General features: G+C 42.8%; 1 protein-coding gene across 1 annotated transcript in view; it reads left to right on the top strand.

Annotated features, from left to right (window-relative positions):
- Positions 1-27,931, top strand: part of MOCOS (molybdenum cofactor sulfurase) — a gene marked incomplete at its 3' end in the record, with an annotated part of 55,015 nt that overhangs the window by 23,042 nt on the left and 4,042 nt on the right. The window contains exons 9-13 of the mRNA XM_080714699.1: positions 2,067-2,229; positions 13,280-13,358; positions 16,735-16,859; positions 21,530-21,635; positions 26,108-26,246. Of these exons, the coding sequence (XP_080570825.1) occupies positions 2,067-2,229; positions 13,280-13,358; positions 16,735-16,859; positions 21,530-21,635; positions 26,108-26,246 (612 nt within the window). The remainder of the gene's footprint in view (positions 1-2,066; positions 2,230-13,279; positions 13,359-16,734; positions 16,860-21,529; positions 21,636-26,107; positions 26,247-27,931) is intronic.

The raw sequence follows: 27,931 nt of genomic DNA, 5'->3' as shown, positions 1-27,931 counted from the left end.
GGAGGCTGAGACAGGAGGACTGCGGTTTGAGGACAGCCTCAGCTACTACTTACTGAGGTCCTTTGCAAGTCAGTGAGACCCTGTTTCAAAATAAAGAGTTAAAAATAGGGCTGGAGGTGTCTCTCAGAGGTAGAAAGCCCCTGGGTGCCATCCCCAGTACCAGACAAAAAAAAAAGCCATTCTCTTTGGCCCTTTTTGATATGGGCTGACTTTGGAACATGACTCTGCTTCCAGGGACCCCTGAGAGGCCCCTGTTTTTCTGCGGTGAGCACCGAGTCACTGTTAATCATTATAGTGGTAACTTTCCCTGAATGCGTGTGCTGGCTCCTTGCTGGAGCATTTGACATGCATCATTTAATTTTATCCTCGAAGCAATCACATGAGGTGAATGGTGACATTATCCCTGTTTCATAGATACAGAGGAGTTAAGCACTTTGCCCAGGTAACCTGTGAATAAATGACAGAGCAAGGATCTTAACCAGGTCTGTTTCCCCTTGAGTCCATGGTCTTATGGGATTTGTTCTCAGTCCTCTCTACTAAACTATAGCTAGCTGGATGTATGGGCTCTTCATTGTGGATTAGACCTACGCAGATTAAAAATATCTTTAAAAAATTGCATTTGTTTTGAGCATGTACAAACCTTTTTTCTTCTTGTTGCTATTTCTAAACAACACAGCATAACAACTATTTATGTAGTATTTACATTGTGTTAGGTAGTACAAATACTCTAGAGGTGGAAAATATATAGGAGGATGTTTATGGTAACTGTACCATTTAATATAAATGACTTGGGCATCCACAGATTATGGTATCTGTGAGGAGTCCTGAGACCATTCCCCTGTAGATAACAAGGACAACACACACTGTAGCTGCAAACACATGGCAGGGCGACTCTTGCCCGCAGGACAGGAGGCCTGCCTTAGCTGACAGCCAGCCCTGGTCTATAAGAAGCCATCTTCCCTTCGGTGGCCACCGTGAGGCTGTTGTTCTATAGTTTCCACATGTGTCTCAAGTCTATGGCAAAAATAGGAGTAAACTCCAGAAATCCTCAGCCTCTGGCTTTCTGGCTCCTCATTGGACATATTAAGATTGGTCCACAGTTTAGAGTGGTCCTATAGGAGCCTGGCTTACAGGCTGAGACCATAAAATAGCAAGTTCACCCCCCGCCCCCAGTGGAAGCAGGTAAGGACTCACAGGTGAGTCGTGTTCTGTAGGACAAGCGCAGAGATGGCCAGGCGTACCTATCTATAAGTGGGCTCCCATCTTACAGACCATGACCCTCGGGCTCAATAAGGGCTTATTTTCTTGAACCAATATACCAATAATACTCGAGCTACAGAATGAGCCTTGACATCTCATTTTTCCCAGTTGTCCTGACCCAGCCCTAGAATCAATTGTTTCTCCAAGGAGTTCTGGTTCTTTCAACTGTAGAATGGTATTAGAAAGCAAGATCTGGCAGTGGGTGTAATTTGTATTTTAGTTTTGTAGGAAAAAAAGGAATTCCGGGGCCGGGATGTAGCTCAGTGGCAAAGCGCCTGCTTTGCAGGTGTGGCACTCTGGGTTCGATCCCCGGTTCCAAAAAAAAAAAAAAAAAAGGAATTCAGGAAAACCTATACACCTAAAGTGGACCAACTTAGTGACCTTTCCATAATAGCCATTATTTGTGTAAGAATTGTCTATATTAGGATGCGCTTGGACAGGCATCCTAGTGGGTACAAAGGATATTTAAGAAGCAGGAGCCATGGACACCTTGGGGGGGGCTGGAGATGGGGCAGGACAGACTTCACTGTAGACTCTGTTCTCTGAATGTCACGCATGCACACGCCTTACCTACTTAGAACACAGATGGAAGGCGAGAGGAGGGGAGAGCGGGTCCTGAGGCTGGAGACAACCTTGCTGTCTCCTTTGCATTGGACTCTTGTTTTACCTTCTTTTCCTCTTCCCTTTCTTCCTTTGAGAGTACGTGCTGATTCTTGAAGTCCAGCTGCATTTGTGCGGCCCCTGTGCAATAATGTAAAGATCCTCTTTGAGAAACTCCAGCCTAAAATAAGCTGCCTTTTGTTTAGGTGACCGAGTGGCCTCTAGGAAACCACGGGCTGCTGTATGATCGGAGCTGGATGGTGGTGAATCACAACGGCGTTGGCCTGAGTCAGAAGCAGGAGCCCCGGCTCTGCCTGATCCAGCCCTCCATCCACCTGCAGCAGAGGGTCATGGTCATCAAAGCCGCAGGTTGAAAAGGGTTCATTTCCACAGAGTGCTCATCCAGAGGGCCTTGCAGACTTGTATGACAGTAACTCGACAGCTTTTCTTTGATCAGATGTTAAGCTATTCTAGAATAAGTGAGGTGATGCCTAGGAGAGAGACAAACACTTTGTTCTCCTTTTGTTTTGGGAAGTTTCAATATGCAAAAATAGGAATAAACTTTGAAATTATATTATGTCCTTTTTAATCTCTGTTGCCATATATATATATTTTTTTTAATTTTATTTTATTGGTGCACTGTATTTATACATCATAGTGGGATACAAACTTTTGTAGACATACATGCACACATCGCCCAGTCAGCCCCCACCCGATCCCTACCCCATTCCCTCCCCATCCCTCCTTCCCATGCTTGGCTTAGTGGTTGACATCTAGTATTATAGCAATTTATCCAAAATTAAAAATGTTAATCTCACATAACAGTTTCATTTGTCTGATACCAAGCTTTTGATGACTTAAAGATAACATTTCAATATTTCTTTTTGCTTTCTTTCTTACCAGAGCATATTTTTATCTGTTTTTTTAGGTGAAACTATCATATATTTATATATTTATTTTTCAGAAAAAAATCTATCCTAATATGGAATATGAATTCTAGATACCCAAAACGATCTTGAAAAAGAACAAAGCTAGCAGATATATATTTTCTGATTTCAAACCATATAAAGCTACAATAATTGAAACAGTGTAATACTGTTCTAAAGGCAGATATATAAACCATTGGAGTTAAATACAAGCCTAGAGCTAAATTCTTCCCTATATTGTCAAGTTATTTTTGACAAGGTTTCCACGAACATTTGGTGGTAGAAATAATAATCTTTTAACTAAATATTGTTAAAAAATAATAATTACATGGAAAAGAATAAAATTGGACCCTTACCTAATCCCACATACAAGTATTAACTCAAAATAGATAAAAGACCTAAATATAAATCTTAAGACTATAAACTTTTAGAAGAAAATCTGGGTCATAAAACCTCGCAACATTGAAATTGGCAGTGATTTCTTGGTTATGATTTCAATGGCACAGGCAACAGAAGAATATACAAACTCCCTAAAAAAAAAAATTATATATCCAAAGACAATGTAAACAGAGTTAAAAGTTACTAATAGAATGGGATAAAATATTTCCAAATGCTATATCTGAAGGTATATTAATATTCCAACTAGAAATCCTAAAAATTAACAACAATAAAGGCAAACAATACAATTTAGAGATAGGTAAAAGACTAACATAAATAATGAATCTCCACAGATAACCAATCTTAGTTATCTGTTGGATGGAAAATCTTGTTTCTCTGGATCTGGTGAGTGTTACCTATTTCTTCTTTGTAGTTAATCTCTTTGAGTATTTTCTCTAGCGCTGGTTTTGAAGACATAAATTCCTTCAGTTTCTGTTTGTCATGGAAGCTTCTTATTTCTCCATCTAATTTGATAGAAAGTTTTGCTGGATAGGAAATTTTTGGCTGGAAGTTGTTTTCTTTCAGAGTTTGGAATATGTTACTCCAAGCCCTTCTGGCTCTCATGACTTGATTTGGGAAGTCTGGAGTGATTCTAATTGGTTTGCCTCTGAATGTCACTTGGCCCTTTGTTTTTGTTGCCTTTAAGATTCTCTGCTTGGCTTCCACATTGGTCATTTTGACAATTATGTGGCGTGGGGATCCTCTTCTCTGAACCTGTCTAAAGGGAGTTCTATAAGTTTCCTGGATCTGTGTATCAACCTCTTGCTCTATATTTGGAAAATTTTCTGCTATTACTTCCTTGAAGAGATTGTTGATCCCTTTGGTTTCACTTTCTTTTCCCTCCTCTATTCCAATTATTCTTAGGTTAGCTCTCTTAAGATGGGCCCATATTTCTTCAATGTCAGATTCCTGCTGTTGGATATTTTTTTCTAGATTAGAAACTATGCGTTCATTTTTGGATTGCTCATCTTCTAAGAGCGAGATTCTGTTCTCCATGTGGTCTAATCGGTTGTTTGTACTTTGAATTGAGGCCTTTACTTCATTAATTGCATCCTTTATCTCTTTTTGGCTCTCTCTGAGTTCTTTTCGAAGCACCTCTATTATTTCTACAGTTATTTTCCTGATTTGATCTTCTAGAAATCTCTGATTTTCTGTTTTATCAGGTTCTGATGTTGTGGGGTTGTGCGCATTCATTACTCCAGTGTTATTCCTCTTTCCCATGATTTCGGAGGTTTGTGCCTTCTCTGGGTTCTTCCCTTGGGTCACTATGGCTTCACTTAAGGTGCTCTGGATCTCGAGTCTGTATTATCTCAGACCCCACTACTCCTTTACTGGGTTGTATCACAGAGTCTCTGACCCAGGGAGTCGATAGAGGCTGCTTTAAACTATGGGGGGTGCCAGGTTGCACGTTCTCCTATGGTGTGATATCTCTGCCACCACCACTCCCTCACTGGGTCAAGTCCCAGGAGGTACAGTACTGGGATTTCTCCTCTGTGGCCCGCAATTTGACTCACTGTTCTTGAGTACGCAGATGTAGCTGTACTGGACTCGGTGAATTCAATGCTGCTGCCGCCGCCGGTGGCAATATGGCGCCTCTGCCACGCCCTCGGCCGTGAGGCTGGCGTATTTTTTCTTCTCTGGTTTTGATTTCCACTCTGAATCCCTGCAGCGTGTCCTGAGCTTGGCCACTGGGAGCTTTAAATGCTCTCTGCGCTGAAAGATCCCGCCTGGCTGTTCCGCAGCGGCTCACCTCGGCTTGCTGTAGCAGTCCGTTGAGTTCGCCGCTGCCGCCGGCAGTATGGCGTTGCTGCCGCGTCCTCGGGCGCGTGTGTCTCCTCTGTGGCCCTGAGCTCTGTTCTCAGTCCGCTTTCTCTCTGGAGCCTGGTGGTTTTTTTGTTTTTCTGGTGATGGTGTTTTCTGGCTATGAAAGGCGCTGGTTTTGTGGTAATGGAGATTGGTTGTTAGCGGGGCTCTTAAGCCCCGCTTTTCTCGGTCGCCATCTTCCCGGAAGTCTCTTTTTTTTTTTTTTTTTTTTGCAGTACTGGGGATGGAACCCAGGGGCATTCTACCTCCAAGCTACATCCTTGGCCCTATTTTTTATTCTTTATTTTTTTGTTTTTTGTTTTGTTTTGTTTTGTTTTTTTGGTGGTACTGGGGTTCCTGGAAGCCCTTCTACCTCCGGGCTACACTCCCAGACCTATTTTTACATTTTTATTTGGAAACAGGGTCTCCCAAGCCAGTGCACGTGGCTGACTTCGAACCTTCGCGATCGATCCTCCTGTCTCTGCCTCCCAAGCATGGGGATTACAAGCATGCGCCACCATGCCCGGCTTTATTCTTTATTTTGAAATAGGGTCTCACTGAGTTGCAATAGGCCTCACTAAGTAGCTGAGGCTAGCTGTGAACCTGGATCCTCCTCTCTCAGCCTCCCAAATGCTGGGATTACAAGCGTGTGTGACCATGCCCAGATTCTTCCTTCTTTTTCTTTTTCTTTTTTGGTACTAGGAATTTGGTAACAGGGCTTTGTGCATGCTTTATTAATATTTATTTAGCATAAGCTATAATATAAACTTAATGTACCATATCTATTAGTTAACATGCTGTATCTATTTTTAGTCTGTTATGGCATATTGTTCAACGTACCACAGCTATTAAGAGTTTGCGGTCAGTGGCCTCCAGTGTTCTCCCATCAGCACAACCAATTTTAGAACATTTTCATCATCCCCAAAGAGAAACTCCACAACCATTAGCAGTCATGCCCCATTATGAGGCTTTGGCAACCACTAATCTACTTTCTGATTTTATGGGCTTTCATATTTTGAATGTTTTATATAAATGTGGGATCAGCTTCTTTCTCTACAGAGTATACATTGTGTTCTCAAGAGCTACAGTGGGTATTAGTCCTTCAGTTTCATTGTGGAACAATATTCCACTGTATGAATATACCACATTTTCTTTACTCGTTCATCAGTTTGTATCTATTAGATTGTTTCTTAAATTATTGTCCATTTGTGTATCTTCTAAGGATATTTTCAAATCTTTTGCCTATGTTAATTATTATTAATTTTTGGTATTGAGATTGAACCCAGGGGCAGTCTACCTCCAACATACCCACCACTCCTTTTTATTTTTTATTTTGAAACAATGTCTTGCTACGTAGCTGGAGGTCTCACTAAAGTTGCTGAGGCTGAGCTGGGCGTGGTGGCGCATACTTGTAATCCCAGCATTTGGGAGGCTGAGACCGGAGGATCGTGGTTCGCAGACAGCCTCAGCTACTTAGTGAGGCCTCTACAACTCAGTGAGACCCTGTTTCAAAATAAAGAATAAAAAATAGGGCTGGGAGTGTAGCTCGGAGGTAGAATGCCCTTGGGTTCCATCCCCAGTACTACAAAAAACAAAAACAAAAAAAAGTTGCTGAGGCTGGCCTTGAACCTGCTACCCTTCTTCAGCCTCCAAAGTACTGGGATTATAGGCATGAGCCACCACACCCAGTTTTCCTACCTCTAAGTGGATTATTTATCCTCTTTATTACTGAGTTATATGACTATATATTCTGGATACAAGTCCTTTGTGTAGAATTGCTTTCAAATTTTTCTGGTGTGTGTGTGTGTGTGTGTGTGTGTGTGTGTGTGTGTGTGTTACTGGGGATGGAACCCAGGGCATTTCTACCTCCGGGCTATACTCCCAGACCTATTTTATACTTTATTTGGAAACAGGTTCTCACTAAGTTGCTGAGAGCCTCACTAAGTAGCCGAGGCTGGCTTCAAACCCATGCGATCCTCCTGTCTCAGCCTCCCAAGAGCTGGGATTAAAGCGTGCGCCACCACGCCCGGCTCAAATTTTTCTGTTTTTGATATTTGTTGTAGTATGGGTGACTTTGGGTTTATTTTATTTGGTGTTCTGGGGGCTTCTTGTATGTGGATTTCCATCTTTCTCAGATTCAGAAAGTTTCAGTCATTATATTTTTGAGTAAGCTTTCTGTTCTTTTCTCCTCTATGGACTCCCATAACGTGTATATTGGTCTGCTTGATGAGGCTTTACAGTCCCCAATTTCTTTCTTTCTTTCTCTTCCATCTGAAGTATTTTCAATGGCCTGTACTTGAGTTTATTCATCCTTTCTTCTGCTTATTTAATTGGTTCTATTATTGTCCTTTATTTCCATAATTTCTGTTTGGCATTGTTTACATTTTTTTTTTTGTGTGTGTGTGTGTGTGTGTGGTATTGGGAGTGGTACCCAGGGTCTTTTCTACCTCCGGGCTCTACTTCCAGGCCTATTTTATTTTATACTTTATTTGGAAACAGGGTCTCACTAAGTTGCTGAGAGCCTCACTAAGTAGCTGAGGCTGGCTTTGAACCTGTGAGATCCTCCTGTCTCCACCTCCCAAGTGCTGGGATTACAAACGTGCACCACCATGCCTGGCAATATTTTTAATCTCTTTATTAAAGTATTCACTCTGTTCATGAATTAATCTCTTGACCTTGATGAGTATCTTTACAAGTGTGTGTGTGTGTGTGTGTGTGTGTGTGTGTGTGTGTATGTTTGTGTGTATGTGTGGTACTGGGGTTTGAGCTCTGGAGCATTCTACCTCTGAGCTACACACTCTGCCCTATTTTATTTTTATTTTGAAACAGGATCTCACTAGGTTGATGAGGGTCTTACTACTTGCTGAGGCGGATCCTCCTGTCTCAGCCTCCCAAGTACTAGAACTGCAGACATGGCACCACCACGTCCGACTTTCACAAGAATTAAAAAAAAACCTCTTTATCAAGTAAGTCATATAGCTCCATTTTATTAGCGTCAGTCTTTGGAAACATCTCTTTCCTATGTTTGGAACATCTTTTCCTGGTTCTTAATTTTTCTCTACTTTCTGTGTTGGTGTCTGTGTGTTAAAGCGGGAACCTCGTCCAGTCTTCATGGACAAGCCTCATACAGAAGACCCTACCCATCAGCCTGGCTAGAAATTCGGGGTTTCTCTACCAACTCCCTGTGCCCCTTAGCAGAAGCAGGCAGCTGTGGTTCTGTCTGCCTGCCCCAGCAGTGGGGAGGGTCAGTATCTGCCACCCAGGCTCCACCTCCACCACCGGGTAGCTTAACTGCGGAATTCACAGAGCTCAGAGCGATCTTCTGGCGAGTTCCCTTGGAACAGTTGTGTGCTGGGCACACACAACAACCCTTTCCTTACCTTGGGTGTAGCTGGGAGCTGGGGTTCTTTTCCTATAATTTTAAAGTGCTGACTGGAAGCAGGGCCTCTGGGGAGAGAGTGTCACAAATGTCCCTGCTGGCTTCAGTGAGTCTGGCTTCATGTTTTCTCAGGGTGCTGGAGCCTTTCAATTACTTTCAGATTTCCTGAATCTTCTAATAATGGTAGATATTTGTGTGTGTGTGTGTGTGTGTGTGTGTGTGTGTGTGGTTTTGGGAATTGAACCCAGGGGCATTTCACTTCCAGGCTACACCCCAGCTCTATTTTATTTTTCCCTTTGAAATAGGGTCTTGCTAGGTTGCTGAGGTTGTCCTCAAGCCTGCAATCCTATCTAAGTCTCCCCAAATACTAGGATTACAGGTAAGAGCCACCACACCCAGCTATAATGATAATTTTTTTTATCTTCTTTTCCAATTTTCTTATTTTCTTTTTCTCATCTTGGTACATTTTCTAATCTTACATACTGTTGAATGAAGCAGTGACTAGCTGACTTGAACGGAATACTTCTAAAGTTTCAAAAATAAGAATGAGCAGGATATGGGGCACACTCTTGTAATACCAGTACTTGGGAGGCGGAGACAGGAGGATTTCCAGTTCAAGGACAGCCTCAGCAAATAGTGAAATTCTCATCAACCTAGTAAACCTTGATTTAAAATAAAAACAAAATAGGGCTGGGGTATAGTTTGGAGGTAGAATGCCTCTGGGTTCAAACCCCAGGCCTCCCTCCATGCACAAAATGCTATTTACTTTGGGGTTTTGGTTGACTTATTTTATCAGGCTAAAGTGGTTCTTCGCTTATTCTGTGAAACTTATCAGAACAACCTGCCTTTTAAAAAAAATTTTGGTACTGGGGATAGAACCCAGGGATATTCTACCTCAGAGCTACACCCCCAGCCCTATTTTTTACTCTATTTTGAAACAGGGTCTCACTGAGTTGCAGAGGGCCTCACTAAGTAGCTGAGGCTGTCTACAAACCGAAATCCTCCTGTCTCAGCCTCCCAAATGCTGGGATTACAAGTGTGCGCCACCATACCCAGCTCATTCTTATTTTTTAAATGTTTTTGGCTTTGATTGTCAATTTTTACCAGATGCTTTTTCTTTATTGTGTGTCATAGTTTTTCTCCCATAATCTATGGATGGATAAATTACATTAGTGGATTGTCTAGTACTGAACTATCCCTGATCTTCTGAGAAAAAACACACTACATGATAGTTGTGTGTATGTGTGTGTGTGTGTGTGTGTGTGTGTGTGTGTGTGTGTGTTGCTGGGGATTGAACCCAGGGCATTGTACTTTCATTCTTTATTTTTTATTGGTGCATTGTAGTCAAACATCTTAATGGGGTACATACCCATTAAGATGGTAGAAGAATACATGCACACTTCATTCATGTAGCCCTTCCCCAATTCCCACCCCATTCCCTTTTCCCTCCCTTTTTCTCATGTTTTGCTTGGTGATTGACTTTGATATATTAGTGAATGTACATCATGTACATTAGGGGATTTCCCTCTTCCTCTCTCCCATACCCTCAGCTAGGTCACCTTATTTGCTCATCTATAGTTTCTTCTTCTTTGTCTAGAGTTCCTCCTATGACCCATTTTTTTTTTTTTGCCTAGCTTCTCCATATTAGAGAGAACATCCAATATTTTACTTTTTGTGATTGATTAATCTCACTTAGCATAATGTCCTCCAGTTCCATCCATTTCCCTGAAAATCGACATAATTTTGTTCTTCTTTATGCCTGAGTAAAATTCCATTGTGAACATATCCCATAGTTTTGTAATATATTCATCTGTTGATGGACATCTTGGCTAGTTTGGCAATTGTGAATTGTGCAGCTATCAACACAGATACACATCATATGGTAGGTTAATTCTCATTCTTCAGAGGATCCTTCATACAGTTTTTCAAAGTGGTTGCACTAATTTGCACTCCCACCAACAATGTACTAGAGTTTCCACTTCTCCACACTTTCACCAGCATTTGTTGTTTTGTTCTGTGTGTGTGTGTGTGTGTGTGTGTGTGTGTGTGTGTGTGTGGTTGTTGGGATTGAACCCAAGGGCATTCTACCTCCAAGCTACACCCCCCAGCCCTATTTTTTATTCTTTATTTTGAAACAGGGTCTCACTAAGTTGTGGACGGCCTCACTAAGTAGTTGAGGTTGGCCAGGAACCCATGATCCTCCTGTCTCAGCCTCCCAAGTACAGGGATTACAAGTACAGGGATTACAAGTGTGTTCCACTACTCCCGAATGTTATTGTGTTTTTAATGATTGCCATTTTAATTGGAGTTAGGTGGAATCTCAGGGTAGTTTTGATTTGTATCTCTCTGATTGCTAATGATGTTGAACCTTTTTTCATACATTTATTGGCCATTTGACTTTCTTCTTTTGTGAAGCGTCTATTTAGTTCACTTGTTCAGTTTTTGATTGGGTTATTTTGGGTTTTTTTCTTAACCATGAGTTTTTGCGTTCTATTCTAGATATTAGGAGTAGTTGGCAAATTTTTCTCCAATTCATTCAGCTCTCTGTCGAGGTTCTTGATAGTTTCCTTTGCTGTACAGAGGCTCTTCAGTTTAATGCAATCTCATGTATTGATCCACCTTTTAGTTTCTTGTGCCTTTGGGGTCTTATTGAGAAAGTTTTTGCCTGTGCCTATGTATTGAATTATTGGACCTATGCTCTCTTCAAGGAGCTGCAAGGTCTCTGGTCTGACTTCCAAGTTTTTGATCCATCTTGAGATGACTCTTGTGCAGGGCGAGAAAGTGAGGTTTATGTCCAATTTTCTGCATACTGGAACCAGTTTTGCCAACACCATTTGTTGAACAGGCTGTCTTTTTCCAGTGTATATTTTTGGTTCCTTTGTCAAGTAAATTGGCTGCGTGTGGATTTGTTTCTGAGTCTTCTATTCTGCTCCATTGGTCTATGTGTATGTTTTTGTGCCAATAATGCTGTTTTTATTACTATGGCTTTGTAGTATAATTTGAAGTCAGATATTGTGATTCCTCCTGCATGGTTTTTGTTGCTGAGAACTACTTTGGGTTTTTGTTCTTCCAAATGAATTTAAGGACTGATCATTCTACTTTCACACACCCAGCCCTATATTTAAAATTTTTTATGTGGAAACAGAGTCTCTTCCTAAGTAGCTGAGGTGATACTCTTGTTTCAGCTTTCCAAGTACTGAGGCTACAAGTGTGCATCACCATGCCTGGATGGCAGTAATTAAAAAATATAATCTCTATGCTTATTATTTTTGTATCTATATTTATTAGTGAAATTGATATAGAACATTTTTTGGTGGTCCTAGGAATTGAATCCAGGGGCATTCTACCTCTGAGCTATACTCCTAGCCCTGTTTTATTTTTTAATTTGAAACAGGATCTCACACAGTTGTGGAGAGCCCCACTAACTTGCTGAGGCTGGTTGTGACCCTGCAATCCTCCTATCTCAGCCTCCCAAGTACTGGGATTACAAGTGTAGGCCACCATGTCTGACGTAGAACCTTCTTTATTTTATTTATTATTATTATTCTTTTGGGGGCTTCTAGGGATGGAACCCTGGGGCATTATACCTCTGCGCTATATCCCCAGTCCTATTTTTTAGTCTCTTTATTTTTTGAAACAGGGTCTCACTGAGTTGTGAAGGGCCTTGCTAAGTAGCTGAGACTGTCCACGAACCACTATCCTCCTGTCTCAGCCTTCTAAGTACTAGGATTACAAGCGTGCACCATCATGTGCAGCTTAGAACTTTCATTTATTGTATACCCTTTTTGTTCAAGCTCAGGTGGGCCCAAGATATTAACATTTTCTTTTTTTTGGTGGTACTAGGGGTGGAACTTAGAGGCTTTCTACCTCTAGGCTATACTCCCAGACCTTTTTCTATTTTATTTGGAAACAGGGTCTCACTAAGTTGCTGAGAGCCTCACTAAGTAGCTGAGGCTGACTTTGAACCTGTGCAATCCTCCTGTCTCAGCCTCCCAAGCGCAGGGATTACAAGCATGCGCCACCACGCCCTTCTAACATATGCTAATTATTATTTTATTTTATACAATATGTGTCTGTTATACTCTTACATATATATGTTAATATATATTAAATTAAATAAAAATAAAAAGAATAGTTTTACTACTCCACTGACATAGTAAGTTTTATTATTATTTATTATTATTATTATTTTTTGTGGGTCTGGGGATGGAACCCAGGGGCATTCGACCTCCGAGTTACACCCCCTGCCCTATTTTTTATTCTTTATTTTGAAACCGGGTCTCACTGAGTTGCAGAGGGCCTCACTAAGTAGCTGAGGCTGTCTGCGACCCACGATCCTCCAGTCTCAGCCTCCCGAATGCTGGGATTACAAGCATGTGCCACCATGCCTGGCTCTATTATTTATTATTTATTAATTTAGTAATAGTGATTATCAGTCTAGGAATACAACTTGATGTTGCTCCCAGGGACTAATGAAAAATTTGACACTCTATGCTGATATGTTTTATAGAATGAGCTGTCATACCTACTTGTCTATTTCTAAAAGATTTTAAATAGCTTGGAGAACAATAAAGTCAAGATGGCAGGTCACATGGAGTAGAGAAGTCTTTCAAAATATTCTAGACCATGGATGTGATTGCCCCAGACAGACTCTTCTACCAATAAGCTGTTTAATTCTCACGCTGCTCATGGTGCTGATAATGCTAAAGAAAATCTTTGTGTTATAAAAACGTTTCCGATGCCCAGCTATTGTCTTGGTCAAATCAAATTTCCAGCAACATTAAAATTCTTGCATATTCCATGACAACGGGCTTTTCTTGTATAGTTGTTCTTTTTACATGATGATGAATCATCTCTACCCTTTGTCCATTAGGGATGGAACCTATAGAGGTGCCTCTTGAGGACGACAGCGAACGGGCTCAGCTTTGCCAAAGCAAGGTCTGTGCTGACAGGTGAGGCTCCATTGCGGCGACAGGGCCCTGCTGCACCCTCCACCCACGGCCACACACTCCACTCTAACCCCATGGCATCGCCATACCTACCAAACATGTGCCTGTATCAAGCCTTTGAGCCCTCTGCTTTGAGTGTTCTTCCCTCACCAGTGTCCTTCATCAGGCTTGCTCAAAAGTCCTCTTCTCAGAGGGCCACAGAAGTTGGCTTCTCCCTCTTCCATTTATTGTTCCCAACATATTATGCTTATTTATTTTCAGTCCCTCCAACTAGAATGCTTCTAGAATGTGCTCTCCCTACACAGCCATGGAGCCAAGCTGGCTGCAGAGTGTGGGGGGAGGACATGGTAAGGCAAGGGGAGTAGTTTGGAGGTGGCTGCACAGTCCAGAGGAGCCCACTGGTGAGAAGATTCAGGTTAACAGTTTGCAAAGGCTGGCTGGTGGGTGTTGAGTAGTTGTAGGGGCATGGGTGCAAGCTGGAAGTCCAACTGAACACCTGTAGCAGCAACTCCAGTGAGATGAGATGGAGGGCCAGGAATCAGAGGAAATCAGGTAGGCGTGAGAGATATGTCCTGGAAAAGGAATCACCAGAACCAGATGACAAGTTGGAGGGGAGGGCTGAAGGTGTGGGGGATGTCAAGATGTCCCCTGGGATTCTAAAGTGGTGGGTTCAGATGACAACTCATAAGATATGTTCCATACAATTATGAAGTACTACCCAATCTGAATGGCTGATAAAATCATCTGCCAAAATCTAGGAAATGAAGCATAGGATTGAATGTAGTAGCACTTCGGTTTTATTTTTGTATGGTACCTGTTCATAAATTTGTTTATTGAATGTATCAAATGTCTGCCTCCCTTGTGATCTTAATTTGATCTGCACCTGAAAATAGGGAATAGCACACTTTCCAAATGATGGGAACCTTCTGCTACTAATATTCCCTCCCCGTCATATCAGCTGGGTATATAACAGTTTACTAAATAATAAAAAGATTTCAAATATTGCGACGGACTGGCTCAGTTGGGCACTGAAACCATTGGGATAGGGTTCTTGGAAGATGGGCAAAGGAATTCGGCTTAGTTCTGCAGAGGTTTTTCTGCAGCGATTTCTCCCCCTTACCAAATAGACTTCTTCAAGTCCCTGCTCACGGTCCAAACTGTGGAGATCAGTCTCCAGGACTTGGGAGGGAGAAATCTGAAATAATTGGACACAGACAATTGCCTCTCGTGCAACTGACAAAGTTTATTTTCCAAAATCAAGACTCTTATACTCTTCTCCAGTGAGATTCCTAGTAAAAAAAAGTGTAAACACCAAAGAACAATAGTGAAGGACACGTAAATAAGACAAAAAGGAGACCTGTAACATCACTGGTTTTGTGATTAAGATTAGCCCCAGATCTTGTGATTAAGGCCAGCCCCTTGGCCTTGCAGATGGGCAACCTTAGAGGGCAAATTCCAGAAAGGACAGGAGTCACACCCAGAGTTTTTGGAGAATTCGGCCTTTAGAATCTCCTTTAACCCTTTCGGAACCTTCCATTCCTTAGGCTTTGTCCATGTCCTCCTCTGTCTATTAACTTCTTTGAGCTGGACAGGGACGAATTTGGGGGTCCCCGCTTTAGGGTAACATTCATGCATGTAGTTGGCATGGGGGAATCATATGGGTCCATGCTGTGTACGTTTATGACGATCCAAAGTACTGTGATAGATGTCTGTCACGTCCTGTCTGTTACACCATCTGATGTCTGAAAGCTTCAATCCTATGAGACAACACTCACAACACAGTTTAGCAGACAGGGCCCAAAAAGCAACATGACAAGAAGACACAGGCGATTTGATTCCTGTAACTGTTCTCTGATAAATATCATTGCAGACTTTGGAGTCTTTAGATTTAATTGTCAGATGTACTCCTCTAGCCTCTACTATCCATAGTACTCTCCTGCTGCTGAGCACTTTCCTCTTGGGAATACACAAGCGGTAGGCTTATTAGAAATCTACTCCTCTTTTAATAATCCATCTTCATCACATATGCAAATAAACATACCACAAACATTCTGCAACTTGCTTTTAACCTTCTTGTTTTTTATCCTGGTCCTTTCTTTCCCATTTGGGACAATCTTAGAATAAAACTTACTTCATACAAAATGCTTTCTTATTCTCACAAGATTTCCTTTATCTCCATCGAAACTTTATACCTGCACACTTATTATATCTGTCTTTTGTTCTGACATACTTATTCCTTAGCCAGGTAGTGTCTTTTTGTCTCCGGACAGTGCATGTACTAAGTGCAAGGGTCAAGAATCTACCTGGCCCTCGGCTCTATTGTATTGGGCAGTATTGGTTGCTCATCAACGACGGTGCTTTGAAGCTGCACACAAAGTTTACCTTTCCTATATCCAGGCTGGATCACGAGGAGAGGAGGTAGTTTTAGGGCTAATGGCCTCAGTTGCCTCTTAAGGCTTTTACTATAGATTAATGATCAGAATCAAGGGCAAAGATAGAGAGGAACTCTGCATTGTAATTGCTGCAGCCTGAATGCTTTCACAGCACTTAAGCTCTGACTAGATTTTATTATAGCTTGGAGCAAGGCAGGGGGAGTCTAAGGGCCCAGACATATATTACCAGAAAATTTATCTTCCACGGACTCAGTTTCTCCCATAGTCCTGATTTTTGGAACCTCGTTTTACATCACTGAAGCCATTTGTGAGAAATTAAGGAGAAGATAAGCTGTTAACAATATCTATCTTGTAATCATCAAATAAGTTATTAGCAATTTTGCATTATAATTTTACTGGTGTACATTTAAAAAGATTCTATAGGAACTTACAGGCACAGTACTCATTTTACAAACCAAATGTGTCAGTCTCTGTGATCTGACCGAGAGGAAAGTATTTCAGTTAGGTAAAAAAAAAAGAAGTTGGAGATGTGGCTCAGTGGTGGAATACTTACTGAGCATGTGCAGGGCCCTGGGTCCTATTCCCAGCACCACAAAAGAAAAGAAAAAAGCTGAAAAACCCTAACAAAGCAACAATAAAAACAAGGGTACATATCTTTGTTCAAGGGCTTTTAAAAGCAAAATTCCACTCTGGAAGTTCTCAAGTTCTAAGTGTTGTGCTTCTCAGTGTCAATAATATAAACAGGGTCTTTTAGGAGGAATTTCTGAAGTTTTAAATCTGATCTGAAAGCCTTCCACAGCCCATCATTCCTGGGCTTTGGAAGGTTGCCCAGTGGCTTCATAAGCCACCTGCTGCTTCGGGCCGTCTTCTCCCCAGGGGCTCATGCAATATTTTATTTTAATTTTTTAAAATTATTTTGCAGCTTTAATTCCTTTGTAGAAAGAAATACTATATAAAAGTTCACCTTGTCCTTTTTTTCTTGCTAGGGTAGATACTTACGACTGTGGAGAAAAAGTTTCAAGTTGGTTGTCAAAGTTTTTTGGTCGTCCATGTCATTTAATCAAACAAAGTGCCAACTCCCAACGAAATGCAAAGAAGAAGCATGGAAAAGGTATTACATTGCGGATGGGCTCTAAGAGGACAGGAAACCTGGCTTATTCTGCATGTATCAAAAGCATCCAGTGAAATGGATCAACAAGGCGACTTGGTCGCGTGCAGAAAGCAGGGTAGGAGTTTTTGGTGAGAGCTGCCATGGTGGCCCCAGCTCAGGGGGACAGAGGGGCACCAGGATCCCCGAGGAGGCTGAGGAGGCCATTAAACCAGCTGCCTGGCCTCTGCCCAAGCCTCCAGCCACAGTCCTGTAGTTTTAGAAGCTTGGTTCAGTTGTGCCAAATAAAAACATCACTGCTGTGTTCTCCCTCAGGTCAGATCTGGAGACAGGGAAACCTGGGTTTTAGTTCTGTTACCAAATAGACATTAAACTCTGGCAAATCCTGGGGCCCTCTGGGGCCTCCGTATCTGTAGATCTTAATGCCTCAGACTTTTAAGAGTTTAGTCATTTTCTTCATCATGAGTTGTTGTTAGGATGAATTAAGATAGTAGAGAAGAAAGTGCTTTGAAAGTCTGCATGTGCAGAAAACAGCCTTTTTGGGTGTCCCCCAAATGCCGCTTCTCAGGAGCCTTTGCCCACCCTCTGGAACCTCTGCCCTCCTGCTTGATTACTCTCCGTGGACCTCGCAGACCCTCCTCGCTCCCTGTTTCTCATTGTCCATGTTCTCTTACCCTCTCCTAGAGTGTCAGCTCCACTAGCACAGGGATGGATGTCTGTTTTCCTCAGTGCTGTGTTTCAGTGCTCCAAATAGCACCTGGCACATAGTAGTAAGCACTTGCTGAGTGAATGAATGAATGAATGAATGAACGCATGCATGCATGGATGGATCCCTGTTACATTGCCAGTTTGCTCAGGGATGCGCTGGCCTAATGACCAGCTCCCAGAGAGGCTGCTTGTAAATCTGAATAGTATTTTGACCATATAGGGAACCAATAACCAAGTCTAGGGACCTTCATAAGTTGACCCATTAGACCCTGAAAATGTGTGATACAAAACTCTGAGTCAAATCCTGAAGTCTACGTAGATCTTTTGAAGTTTGGGTGATTTTCCAAGTCACAAGCTGCTGAGGACTTTGAGTTGCATGGATGGGGAAGGGGAACCAAAGTGTGTGCTTGTTTCTCTGAAGAGATTAGCTGGGGCATTTGGGTATGGGCGAACTTAGAGACGTGATTGCAGGGGAGAGAGTAACGCTCATTTCCATGGACCATCCTGGGGCTGAGGGCCTGGGTGAGGTGAAGGCACAGCGGAGCCACCGCAGCCTGTGCCCGTATGCCGCGGGGCAGAGAGTCAGCTTGTACTGACACCGCAGGGATGCCGCTCGCAGTGCACAATCCCTGTGTCGGGGCCACTGGTCTTCGATCATTTGTGTGCTGGCACGCCTAAGAATTTATTAGGCATTTCCCCTTTCCTATTTTTACAGTCATATAATTTTTTGTGTGTGTGGCACTGAGGGTGGAACCCAGGGGCCTTCTACCTCTGGGATACACTCCCAGACCTATTTTATACTTTATTTGGAAACAGGGTCTAAGTAGCTGAGGCTGGCTTCGAACCTGTGCAATCCTACTGTCTCAGCCTCCCAAGCACTGGGATTACAAGCGTGGGCCACCACGCCCGGCTACAGTTATCTTTCCAAAGCGTTGTATTATACATTTAAAAAATAATTATATCAAACAAAGAATAAAACCTGGCTGGGTGTGGTGGAGCATGCTTTTAATCCCAGTACTTGGGAGGCTGAGATAGGAGGATCACAAGTTTGTGGCTACCCTCAGTTACTTAGTGAGGCCCTCTGCAATTTAGTGAGACCTTGTTTCAAAATAAATAATATAAAATGGGGCTTGGGTTTAGCTCGGAGGTAGAATGCTCTAGGGTTCTATCCCCAGTATTGCAAATATAAAATAAAATAGCGCTGGGTGTGGTGGTGCATGCTTATAATCCCAGCATTCGGGAGGCTGAGACAGGAGGATCACGGTTCGCTGACAGCCTCAGCTACTTATTGAGGGTCTCAGTGAGACCCTGTTTCAAAATAAAATAATAAAAAATAGGGCTGGGGCTGTAGCGCAGAGGTAGAATGTCCCTGGGCTCTATCCCCAGTCGAAAGAAAGAAAGAAAGAAAGAAAGAAAGAAAGAAAGAAAGAAAGAAAGAAAGAAAGAAAGAAAGAATAAAAATAGGGCTGGAGATGTAGCTTGGAGGTAGAATGCTCCTGGGTTCAGTCTCCAGTACTGCAAAAATAAAAAATAAATAAAAGAGAATGAATTCCTTACTGAGCTGTCTGGGTTGCTGGCGTTGGTTCCCACGTCTGTGAATGACCGTCACTTATGGCGAGAGTGCAGGTGCCCAGCCGCGCTCTCTTCTGAGAAGCCTTATTTCAGTAATAATGAGCTGGGGAAGGAAGGAGTTTGGTTAACACACTGCCACTCAACCCTTTTTCTGAGGTCTGTGACCCCACACACAGGGATCTAACACTGAAATGGCTTTAATCATCTGTCACTTGACAACTTACTTGGTTTGCAGTTTTGTGGCTAGGAAAGAATTGGAGTCCATCTGCCTGCAGGGGGATCATTCATTCATTCAAGCTTTGGGGACTTTGATTTTCTCAACCCCAGCTCCAGAGTTTTGAATGGAGCTTTTGTTTGGGGGCCTGAAGTTTTCAGTCCCCAGGGGCAGTATGCCTTAGTAGGCCTGTGGCCTTTCCTCTGTGAAGTGGAAGAGGGTCCTTTTGTGAAGGGGCTGGAACTGCACCTCCCTTCTCTGGCAGAGCCATTTTAGCAAGAACTGGATGGAGGTGGAGGGTTTGACCCTTTCTGTCAACAGCTTAAAGACAGTGAGGGCAGAGCCGGGTGTGGTGGTGCAAGCCAGTAATCCCTGTACAGGAGGCCTGGACAGAAGGATCACAGGTTCCAGGCCAGTCTCAGCAATATAGTGAGATTCTCAGCAACCTAGTTGGATCATATTTCAAAATAAATTAAGTCCAGCTGGATGTGATGGCACATACTTGTAATCCCATTCCTTGTGAGGTTGAGACAGGAGGATCACAGGTTTGGGATGACCTCAGCAACTTAGTAAGGCCCTCCTCAATTTAGTGAGGCCCTGTTTCAAAAGAAAAAAATAAAATAGGGCTGGAGATGTAGCTCAGAGGTATAATACCCTTGGGTTCAATCCCCAGTACCACTAAATAAATAAATAAAGGAAGGAAGGAAGGAAGGAAGGAAGGAAGGAAGAAAGCAGCCAGGCATGGTGGTACATGCTTGTAATCCCAGTACATGGGAGGTTGAGACAGGAGGATTTGTGCTTCTCAGCCAGCTTCAGCTGCTTAGTGAGGCCCTCCACAGCTTAGTGCGACCCTATTTCAAAATAAAGAATAAAAATGTAAAGTCTGAATGCAGGTGTGCAGTGTAAAACACGAGAGAAGTCCAGTATGCGTGATATCAGCTTTAATGGTATGGTTCTCCCAGGGATGGGGATGGGCAGCCCTGGGGACCTGCAGGCCCACCCAAGGCTAGAAGGGCAGGGCCCTTCTTTTAAGGTATGCATCTCGGGGGTGGGGTTTACTCGTGGGAACACGCGATTCTCGTGAGATACTTCTTGGGAGACAGACTCTGCCTCTGGGGTTCTGCCCCCCACAACCCGCGCAGAGGTCACGTGGGTGAAGAGGTCATGTGAGTGAGGGGCCCCGACTTATCAAAAAAATAGGTCCAGAGGTATTGCTCAGAGTGCCCCTGGGTTCAATTCCCAGTAACACACACACACACACACACACACACACACACACACACACACAAATAAATAAAGGAAGGAAGTTAGCCAATAAGTCTGGGGGTATAGCTCGGAGGGAGAGTGCTTCCTGGGTTCAATCTCCAGTTTTTGAAGGTAGAACTGGAAGTGGTGGTAAAAGCCTGTAATCCCTAAACTGGGGAGACTGAGACGGGTTTATTGTAGGTTTGAAACTAGTCTCAGCAACTTAGGGAGACCCTGTTTCAAAATGAAAAATTAAAAAGACAGAGCTGTGCATATAGTTAAGAGGTCCACTGCCCTGGGTTCCATCCCCAGTACCAAAACCAAAATAACTTAAGAAAATTCTGTTTGGAATCAGGTTATCTTTTCCCAGGTTAGATTCAGAAGCTCTTCCTGCCACTGCCTGCCCTGCCTTGTTGAGGGCCTGCTCTGCCTCTCCTTCCCTGTTTCTTCCTCTAAAAGTTGCTCCATATCTTCCTTGCTGGAATAATTTCAATTTAACATTTTATTATTATTTCCTTCAGATTATTTAAAATTGAGTATGATACAACTCATCTTTCTTCTTTCTGCTTTATGAGAGGTTGACCTCTGCTTTAAACCTTTTTTGTTTTTGACAGTGTGCAACTTTTTTCTCCCATGTAGAAATAGTGTCTACCTTTTTTGGGGGGTGGTACTATAGATTGAATCCAGGAGCATTCTGTCTTTAAGCTACACCGCATCCCTATTTTACTGTTTATTTTTTTGAAACAGGGTCTCACTAGATTGCTGAGAGTCTTGCTAAATTGCTGAGGCTGGTCTTGAATCTGCAATCTTAAACCTGTCTCAGCCTCCCAAGTGCTGAGAAGTGTCTGCCTTTTGAATCTGCCAGTCCTTGGAAACAAGATTCATGAGTGTTCTGAGAAAACAACTCTTCTTTTCAATGCTCCATCATTTTCAGATCAGTCTCCTGGCACGACAGCCAGCCTTTCCCTGGTGAATGAGGCACAGTATTTGCTGATAAACACATCGAGTGTTCTGGAACTTCAGCAGCAACTAAGCACAAGGTAAGACCCCTTCCTTGGGACTGGCAGATGAGTAAAACTGTGCTCACAGTGGCAAGAGGCTAGGCTTTATTGCTTGCTCCTGGCTCCACAAAATCACAGAAGTCAATGTGGTGAGGAAAATAAGGTTTATTCAAAACTGACTTTCAGAAAGATAGAAGAGCTGGGCATGGTGGCACACACTTATAATCCTAGTACTCAGGAGGCTGAGACAGGAGGATTGCAGGTTCAAGGCCAGCCTCAGCAAGTAGTAAGACTCTCATCAGCCTAGTGAGACCCTGTTTCAAAATAAAAATTGCAAAACAGGGCTGGGGGTATAGCTTAGCTTGGAGGTAGAAGGCCCTGGCGCTCAATCCTCAGTACCCCGCCCACATACCAAAAAAAAAAAAAAAAAAAAAAAAGGGACAGAAGAGACTTTCTGTCTCAAATCTCCCATCTTTAGTTAGACATGGTGGCACATGCCTATAATCCCAGTATTTGGGAAGCTGAGACAGGTTTGAGATTGCAGATTCAAGACCAGCCTCAGTAACTTAGTGAGATTCTCTGTAACCTAGTGAAACCCTGTTTTAAAACAAAACAAAAGCCTGGGGGTATTTCTCAGAGGTAGAATGCCTCTGGGTTCAATCCCTACTACCACAAAACAAAACAAAAATCTCCATCTTTGGGGAGCTCAGGAACATGGAAAACTTTTATAACACAAGGGGAGGAGATTGGGACAAAAGGCAGGACATTTACATATGCAGGTGTAGTTATTTTTTAAATTTTTTTTATTGGTGCACTGTATTCATACATTGTGATGGGATAAAAACTTGTGTAGACATACATGCAAACATCGCCCAGTTAGCCCCTACCCAATCCCTACCCCATTCCCTCCCCAGCCCTCCTTCCCATGCCTGGCTTAGTGGTTGGCATCTAAGATAGCAATTTATCCAAAATTAACAATGATAATCTCACATAACAGATTCATTTGTCTGATATCAAACTTTTGATCACTTAGAGATAACATTTCAGTATTTCTTTTTGCTTTCTTTCTTAACAGAGGATTTTTTTCTTTTTTTTTTTAAGGTAAAACTATCGTACATTTATTTTTTTTCAGAAAAAAATCTATCCTAACATGAAATATGAACTCTAAATACCCAAAACAATCTTGAAAAAGAACAAAGCTAGAAGATGTACACTTTCTGATTTCAAACCTTATAGAGCTACAATGATTGAAACAGTGTAGTACTGCTGTAAAGGCAGATATATAAACCAGTGGCATAAAATAAAAAGCCTAGAAATTAATTCTTCTATATATGGTCAAGTTAATTTTGACAAAGTTTCCAGGAACATTTGGTGAAGGAAATAATAATCTTTTCACTAAATATTGTTGAAAAATAATAATTACATGAAAAAGAAAAAATTGGACCCTTACCTAACACCATATACAAATATTAACTCAAAATAGATAAGAGACCTAGACGTAAATCTTAAGACTATAAACTTTTAGAAGAAAACCTGGGTCAGGTGTAGTTATGTTGAGGTCAGTGTCTGCTTCCTTGGTGTCTGCCTGCAATATGAGGAAGTTCTTATTCTCAGTATGAGGAAGCTCAGAAGTTTAAACAAGTAAGAACTTTTAATGTGAAAGACCAGTTTCATTACCACTTGTTCTTGGGAGTGAGGCCCAGAATCTACCTGGGAGGAAGGATCTGAGAGTTAGCAAGTCCAAACTGTTCATTTACAAATAGAAAATGAGGCTCAGAGAAGTCCACAAGTCCCTCTGGCCAGTTCCCATTGATATTTCTGAGGGTTCTTTTTTTTTTTTTTAACATTTTGTGTTAGTCAGCTTACTGTATTGTAACAAATGCCTGAGATAATCAACTTAAAAAGAGAAAAGGTTTATCTTGGTTTTAGTCTGTGTTTGGCCCTGTTGTTTTGGCTTGTGAGGTCATGTCATGGCAGAAGCACATGATGTGGAGCAAAATCCTGTGCCTTGTGGTGAGGAAATGAGAAAATGAGAAAGAGCAGGGTCCCACCCACTTCTAGGGTATGTGCTCCAGTAACCCAAAGGACTCTTGCTAGACATTATTATTATTATTATTATTATTATTATTATTATTTCTGGGGGTTGAACCCAGGGGCATCCTACCTCCAGGCTATACTCCCAACCCTATTTTATTTTTTATTTTGAGGTAGGGTCTCACTAAGTTGCAGAGGGCCCTTCTAAATTGCTGAGGCCAACCTCAAACCTACGATCCTCCTGTTTCAGCGTCCCAAGTACTAGGATTACAAGCCTGTGCCACTGCTTCTGGCCTGACATTATCTCTTAAAGTTACCTCCCACTAGTGCCACACTGGGGATCAAGCTACATGGACCTTTTGGGGCAACTTAAGATCTCAACTATGGCATCTTCTAATGCTGCTTTTTGATACTCTTGAGATTCTTAGTGAAGAATCCCTAGCTCTCATTTCTTAATCATTCCATTTCTTAACATTTGTTTTAATTGAATTGCTGCCAACTTGACCTAATTTCATTGTCTGGTCTCCCTTTGTCCTCTGTCAACTAGGGGCCCTGCCCTACTTCACACAGTCATTTTGAAGGCTGAAAATAGAGTGGTTCTGAAAGCTTCTTAAGCTGTAATTGTAGGTCTTCATTTTAAGATGCACTGTCAGAGCTCATACCCCTGCCTGCTCATCCCCACCTAAGGCTGTCCTGAGACCCAGACAGTGTTAGGAGGCCACCTCAGCTCTAGAAAGGGTTTTTGCTGGACCACCTCCACACCCCATTGTCTGTTAGAGGAAACTGTAGTCCCAAAGTAGCCAGGCAGTTAGAGAAAATCCCCAGATGTTTCACCAGAGCAGTGACAGGCACAGGCTCTTCATTCCTACTCTACAGGTCCGGCAGTAGTGCACAACTCTGGGAGGACTGGCTGTGGGCATCCTGTGACTTTCATGTCACACATGGGCACACTCAAACACATGTACAAATACAGCTTAATAAAATGGGCCAGTGACCCATCCTGGGTGTCTACTGAGCTGAGTTGTTTGTAAGATGTGGCGATGTTTTCTTGCTTAGACCAGCTACCCTTCTTGAGAGCAGAATTGTGAGATGGCTGCAGGTTCTTTGGTGTTCACTGAGTTTTCCTGGCACTGAGGTATACCCCTTTTCAGGCCCCCGGACCAGGAGTGGTCTGAGTTCTATGCTGTTCTTGGTGTGGGAAAGATAGGCACTGGACAGGTTTGCTGCAACCTGGTTCCTACCAAGAGAGGGTGACATTTCCCACCAGCTGAAAAGCGTAAGGCTGCCGTTCAGGCAGGAGGGTAAAGTGAGATACAGAGCCATCACTAGCACATGGGGATGGAACCTGGGGCAACTGTTTGGTATTTCTCTGTGCTCTGTTTGCAAATTTGACAGACTCTTTCATGCACATACTGACCACAGTGACTTTCAGACAAAACCCTCACCTTTAAAAAACACAACGGAATAAATACACCTCAGAGAGTAAAGCTAGAATCAAAGGATTTAAAGTCTATAAAGTGCTAACCTTCTCATTCAGTGGGGAAACTGCCATTCTCCTATGTTGTAGGAACTATACTTAGCTTGTGGTGAAGCTAGACTTGACTATTCTGGTTCCTGGCTTTTCACACGCCCTTTGCCGTTTGAAAAGAATCTAGATGTAGCCTTGATGGATGTTCTCCCCCAGCCCTGTGGCCTTTCAGCTCTGTCTCCAGAATCAGTTACAAATACCAGTGCTCAAGAACCTTACCCACAACTTAAAAATGAAATTGAAGTACATGGCCTTCAAAAATGATAAGTACACAGCTCAATACATTTTTTACAGAATGTATGTAGTTTTACCTGTTCTTGGGCTTAATACAGTGGGGTCATGCAGAGTGTGTTCTTTTGCTGGAGAAGTTTTCAGACCTGTTTTCAGTGCATTCCTCTGCATGGAGGTTTGAGGGTATGGAAGTGCAGAGGGCCTTTTGTGAAACCTGTGGCAATGCATAAAAATTTAAAACAAGAATGTAAACATGGCAAATGCTGGTTAAAATTGCAAACAGGATGAAAGCTAGGAATATTATTCTCTATATTCCTCTATGATTTTTTTTTATGGTCTTGGTGTTTTTAGGTCCTTGGTAATTGTGCCTTTTGACAGCTCTTTAAATGCTGTTTTCTGTCCCACTTCGTAGAACTGGTATTTTCTTACAAGTTTATTAAGTTGATCCTCATTCATCTCATTCCCAAGACCCTTCATCTGTTCAGCCAGGATTTCCCACCCTTTGCTTGCCTCTGTGGGCTTCTCCCTGGACCTATCCCAGGGGAGGCTGCTGCTGTGCCTTGAACAGATGGGTGCCCCGCAGCCCGATGCTCATGGTGTAAGTTAGTTCTGACCCTCCAGGCTGCAGGCCAGAGTAGAGCTGAAGAAGTCAGGTATGTGAATTAGTATAGTGTGACTCTCTGCCACACGTCTTTCACTTACTGTGTTTCTAACACAGTGGTGAAAATGAAAAGGAGAAATTATTCCCAATGAAAGATCTCATCTTGCGTTTCCGTGCCAATATCATTACTAATGGAACAAGGCCTTTCGAAGAAGAGAAATGGGAAGGGATTTCAATTGGTTCCTTGAATTTCCAGGTAAGTCCACAGAAGTCCTGTATCCTTCCTTGAGGGCTGCTGTTACCAATTGACCCCAACCCCACACTTGGGTGCTGGCAGGTGGGAATCCCTCTCCTTCTTGTTTCTTACTCACAAAATCTCAGCAGGTGGGCACACAGCTCAGCGTTCTGGGATGCCTCTTCGAGGGAATCTACCTGTCCTCTCCATGGAGGCTCTAGGGGCCAGTTTCACATAAGGAGCAGACACGTGTGCCCCGTAGAGACCATGAGGGGGCTCGGGGACACCTTGGCGCTGTCATCATGTCTAGGCTGAAGCTCTGTTTTCCCAGAATGCTCGTATCTAAAACTCACCTCCTGGAATGTGGGCTGTCTGGGTGTCCAGAGCTCATGGAGGTAGACCTAGAAGCCAGGCGCTCCCACCTCTACCTGCACCTGGTTCAGGGCACCTCCTCCACTGTTTAGACTCCCCCTCACTCAGCTCACTAGCTGCCTGGGGGAGATTGCAGTCAGAGGGAAGCCACTCTCTAGACATGCCACCACGCCCGCTTTCTCTTTTAATCCTTCAAGCTTCTCTCTTCTTGGACTTATTTTTCAATGAGTATATATGCTAATAAATGAGTTTTAAAAATATCAGTTAAGCCGGGTGTGGTAGCACACACTTGTAATCCTGGTACTTGGGAGGCTGAGACAGAAGATTAATTAAGAGTGCCAGAAAAAAGCTTAACCACGGCAATGTTTTAAGAAAAGTAGGGTTTTTTTTTTTTTTGTGGTATTGGGAACTGAATCCAGGGGCATTCTACCTCTAAGCTATACTGCCAGTCCTATTTTATTCTTTATTTGGAAATAGGTCTCACTAAGTTGCTGAGAGTCTCACTACTTGCTGAGGCTGGCCTTGAACCTGAGATCTTCCTGTCTCAGCCTCCCAAATACTGGATTACAAGTATGCATCACCACACCTAGCTGAAAAGACTTTTCTTTATATTAGTATTTGAAAAAGGATTGGAAATGCCTTTCCTGCCAGTTTGAGAAACTGCTTTAAGAAGATTTTTTTTAAACAAAGTACAGGCTTTTTACCTACAGAACTGCCTTTTGGGTGGCAGCTGGAGCCCAGGGCTGCTGGGTGCTGCTGGGCCCTGTGTCCCTTCCACAGGAGCCAGGCCCAGGGAGTCCACCGTCGTCCAGGCAGAGAAGGTGGGAGAGTTCTGAACACTGAGGGCCACACTGGCCCCTGTTCCATCTCAGGGATCCTCACACATAGCTGTGATGGTTTCCACTTTTGAGCTCGACTGAGTGCTGGGCCTGGGTTTGGCATCCAAGAAGTAGTGTCTGGAATCCTTGTCAAATCCAGCTAAGCTGCCGGATGAGGAAATGAAGCTTGGAGAGGTCAGGGGTGTACTGAGCGCCGCGGGCGAGCACCAGGCAGAATCCCCTCACAGCACGCTCTGCCGCTCCTGTGGCTGGGATCCTCAGCTTTCATACTGCAGGGAGATCGTATTTCTACTAGTTTAATATGATTGATAGCAACAGGCCAAGACACACCCAGATTAGGTGAATATTTCTAGTTTCAGTGCAAAGTTTATATTTTCTCATAAATAAGCAGAGGAGAAAATAGTTATAAGAAAATCAATCAAGTGATGTGTGCATGTATGTTTCTATCACTTTGATATATAACTACATTGCATCAATAATATTACAAGAAGGAGG

Source organism: Muscardinus avellanarius (assembly GCF_963383645.1).
Source record: "Muscardinus avellanarius genome assembly, chromosome: 17".
NCBI classification, from domain to species: domain Eukaryota; kingdom Metazoa; phylum Chordata; class Mammalia; order Rodentia; family Gliridae; genus Muscardinus; species Muscardinus avellanarius.
Note: the sequence above shows the minus strand (reverse complement) of the source record. Positions and strands in the feature narration are given on the sequence as shown.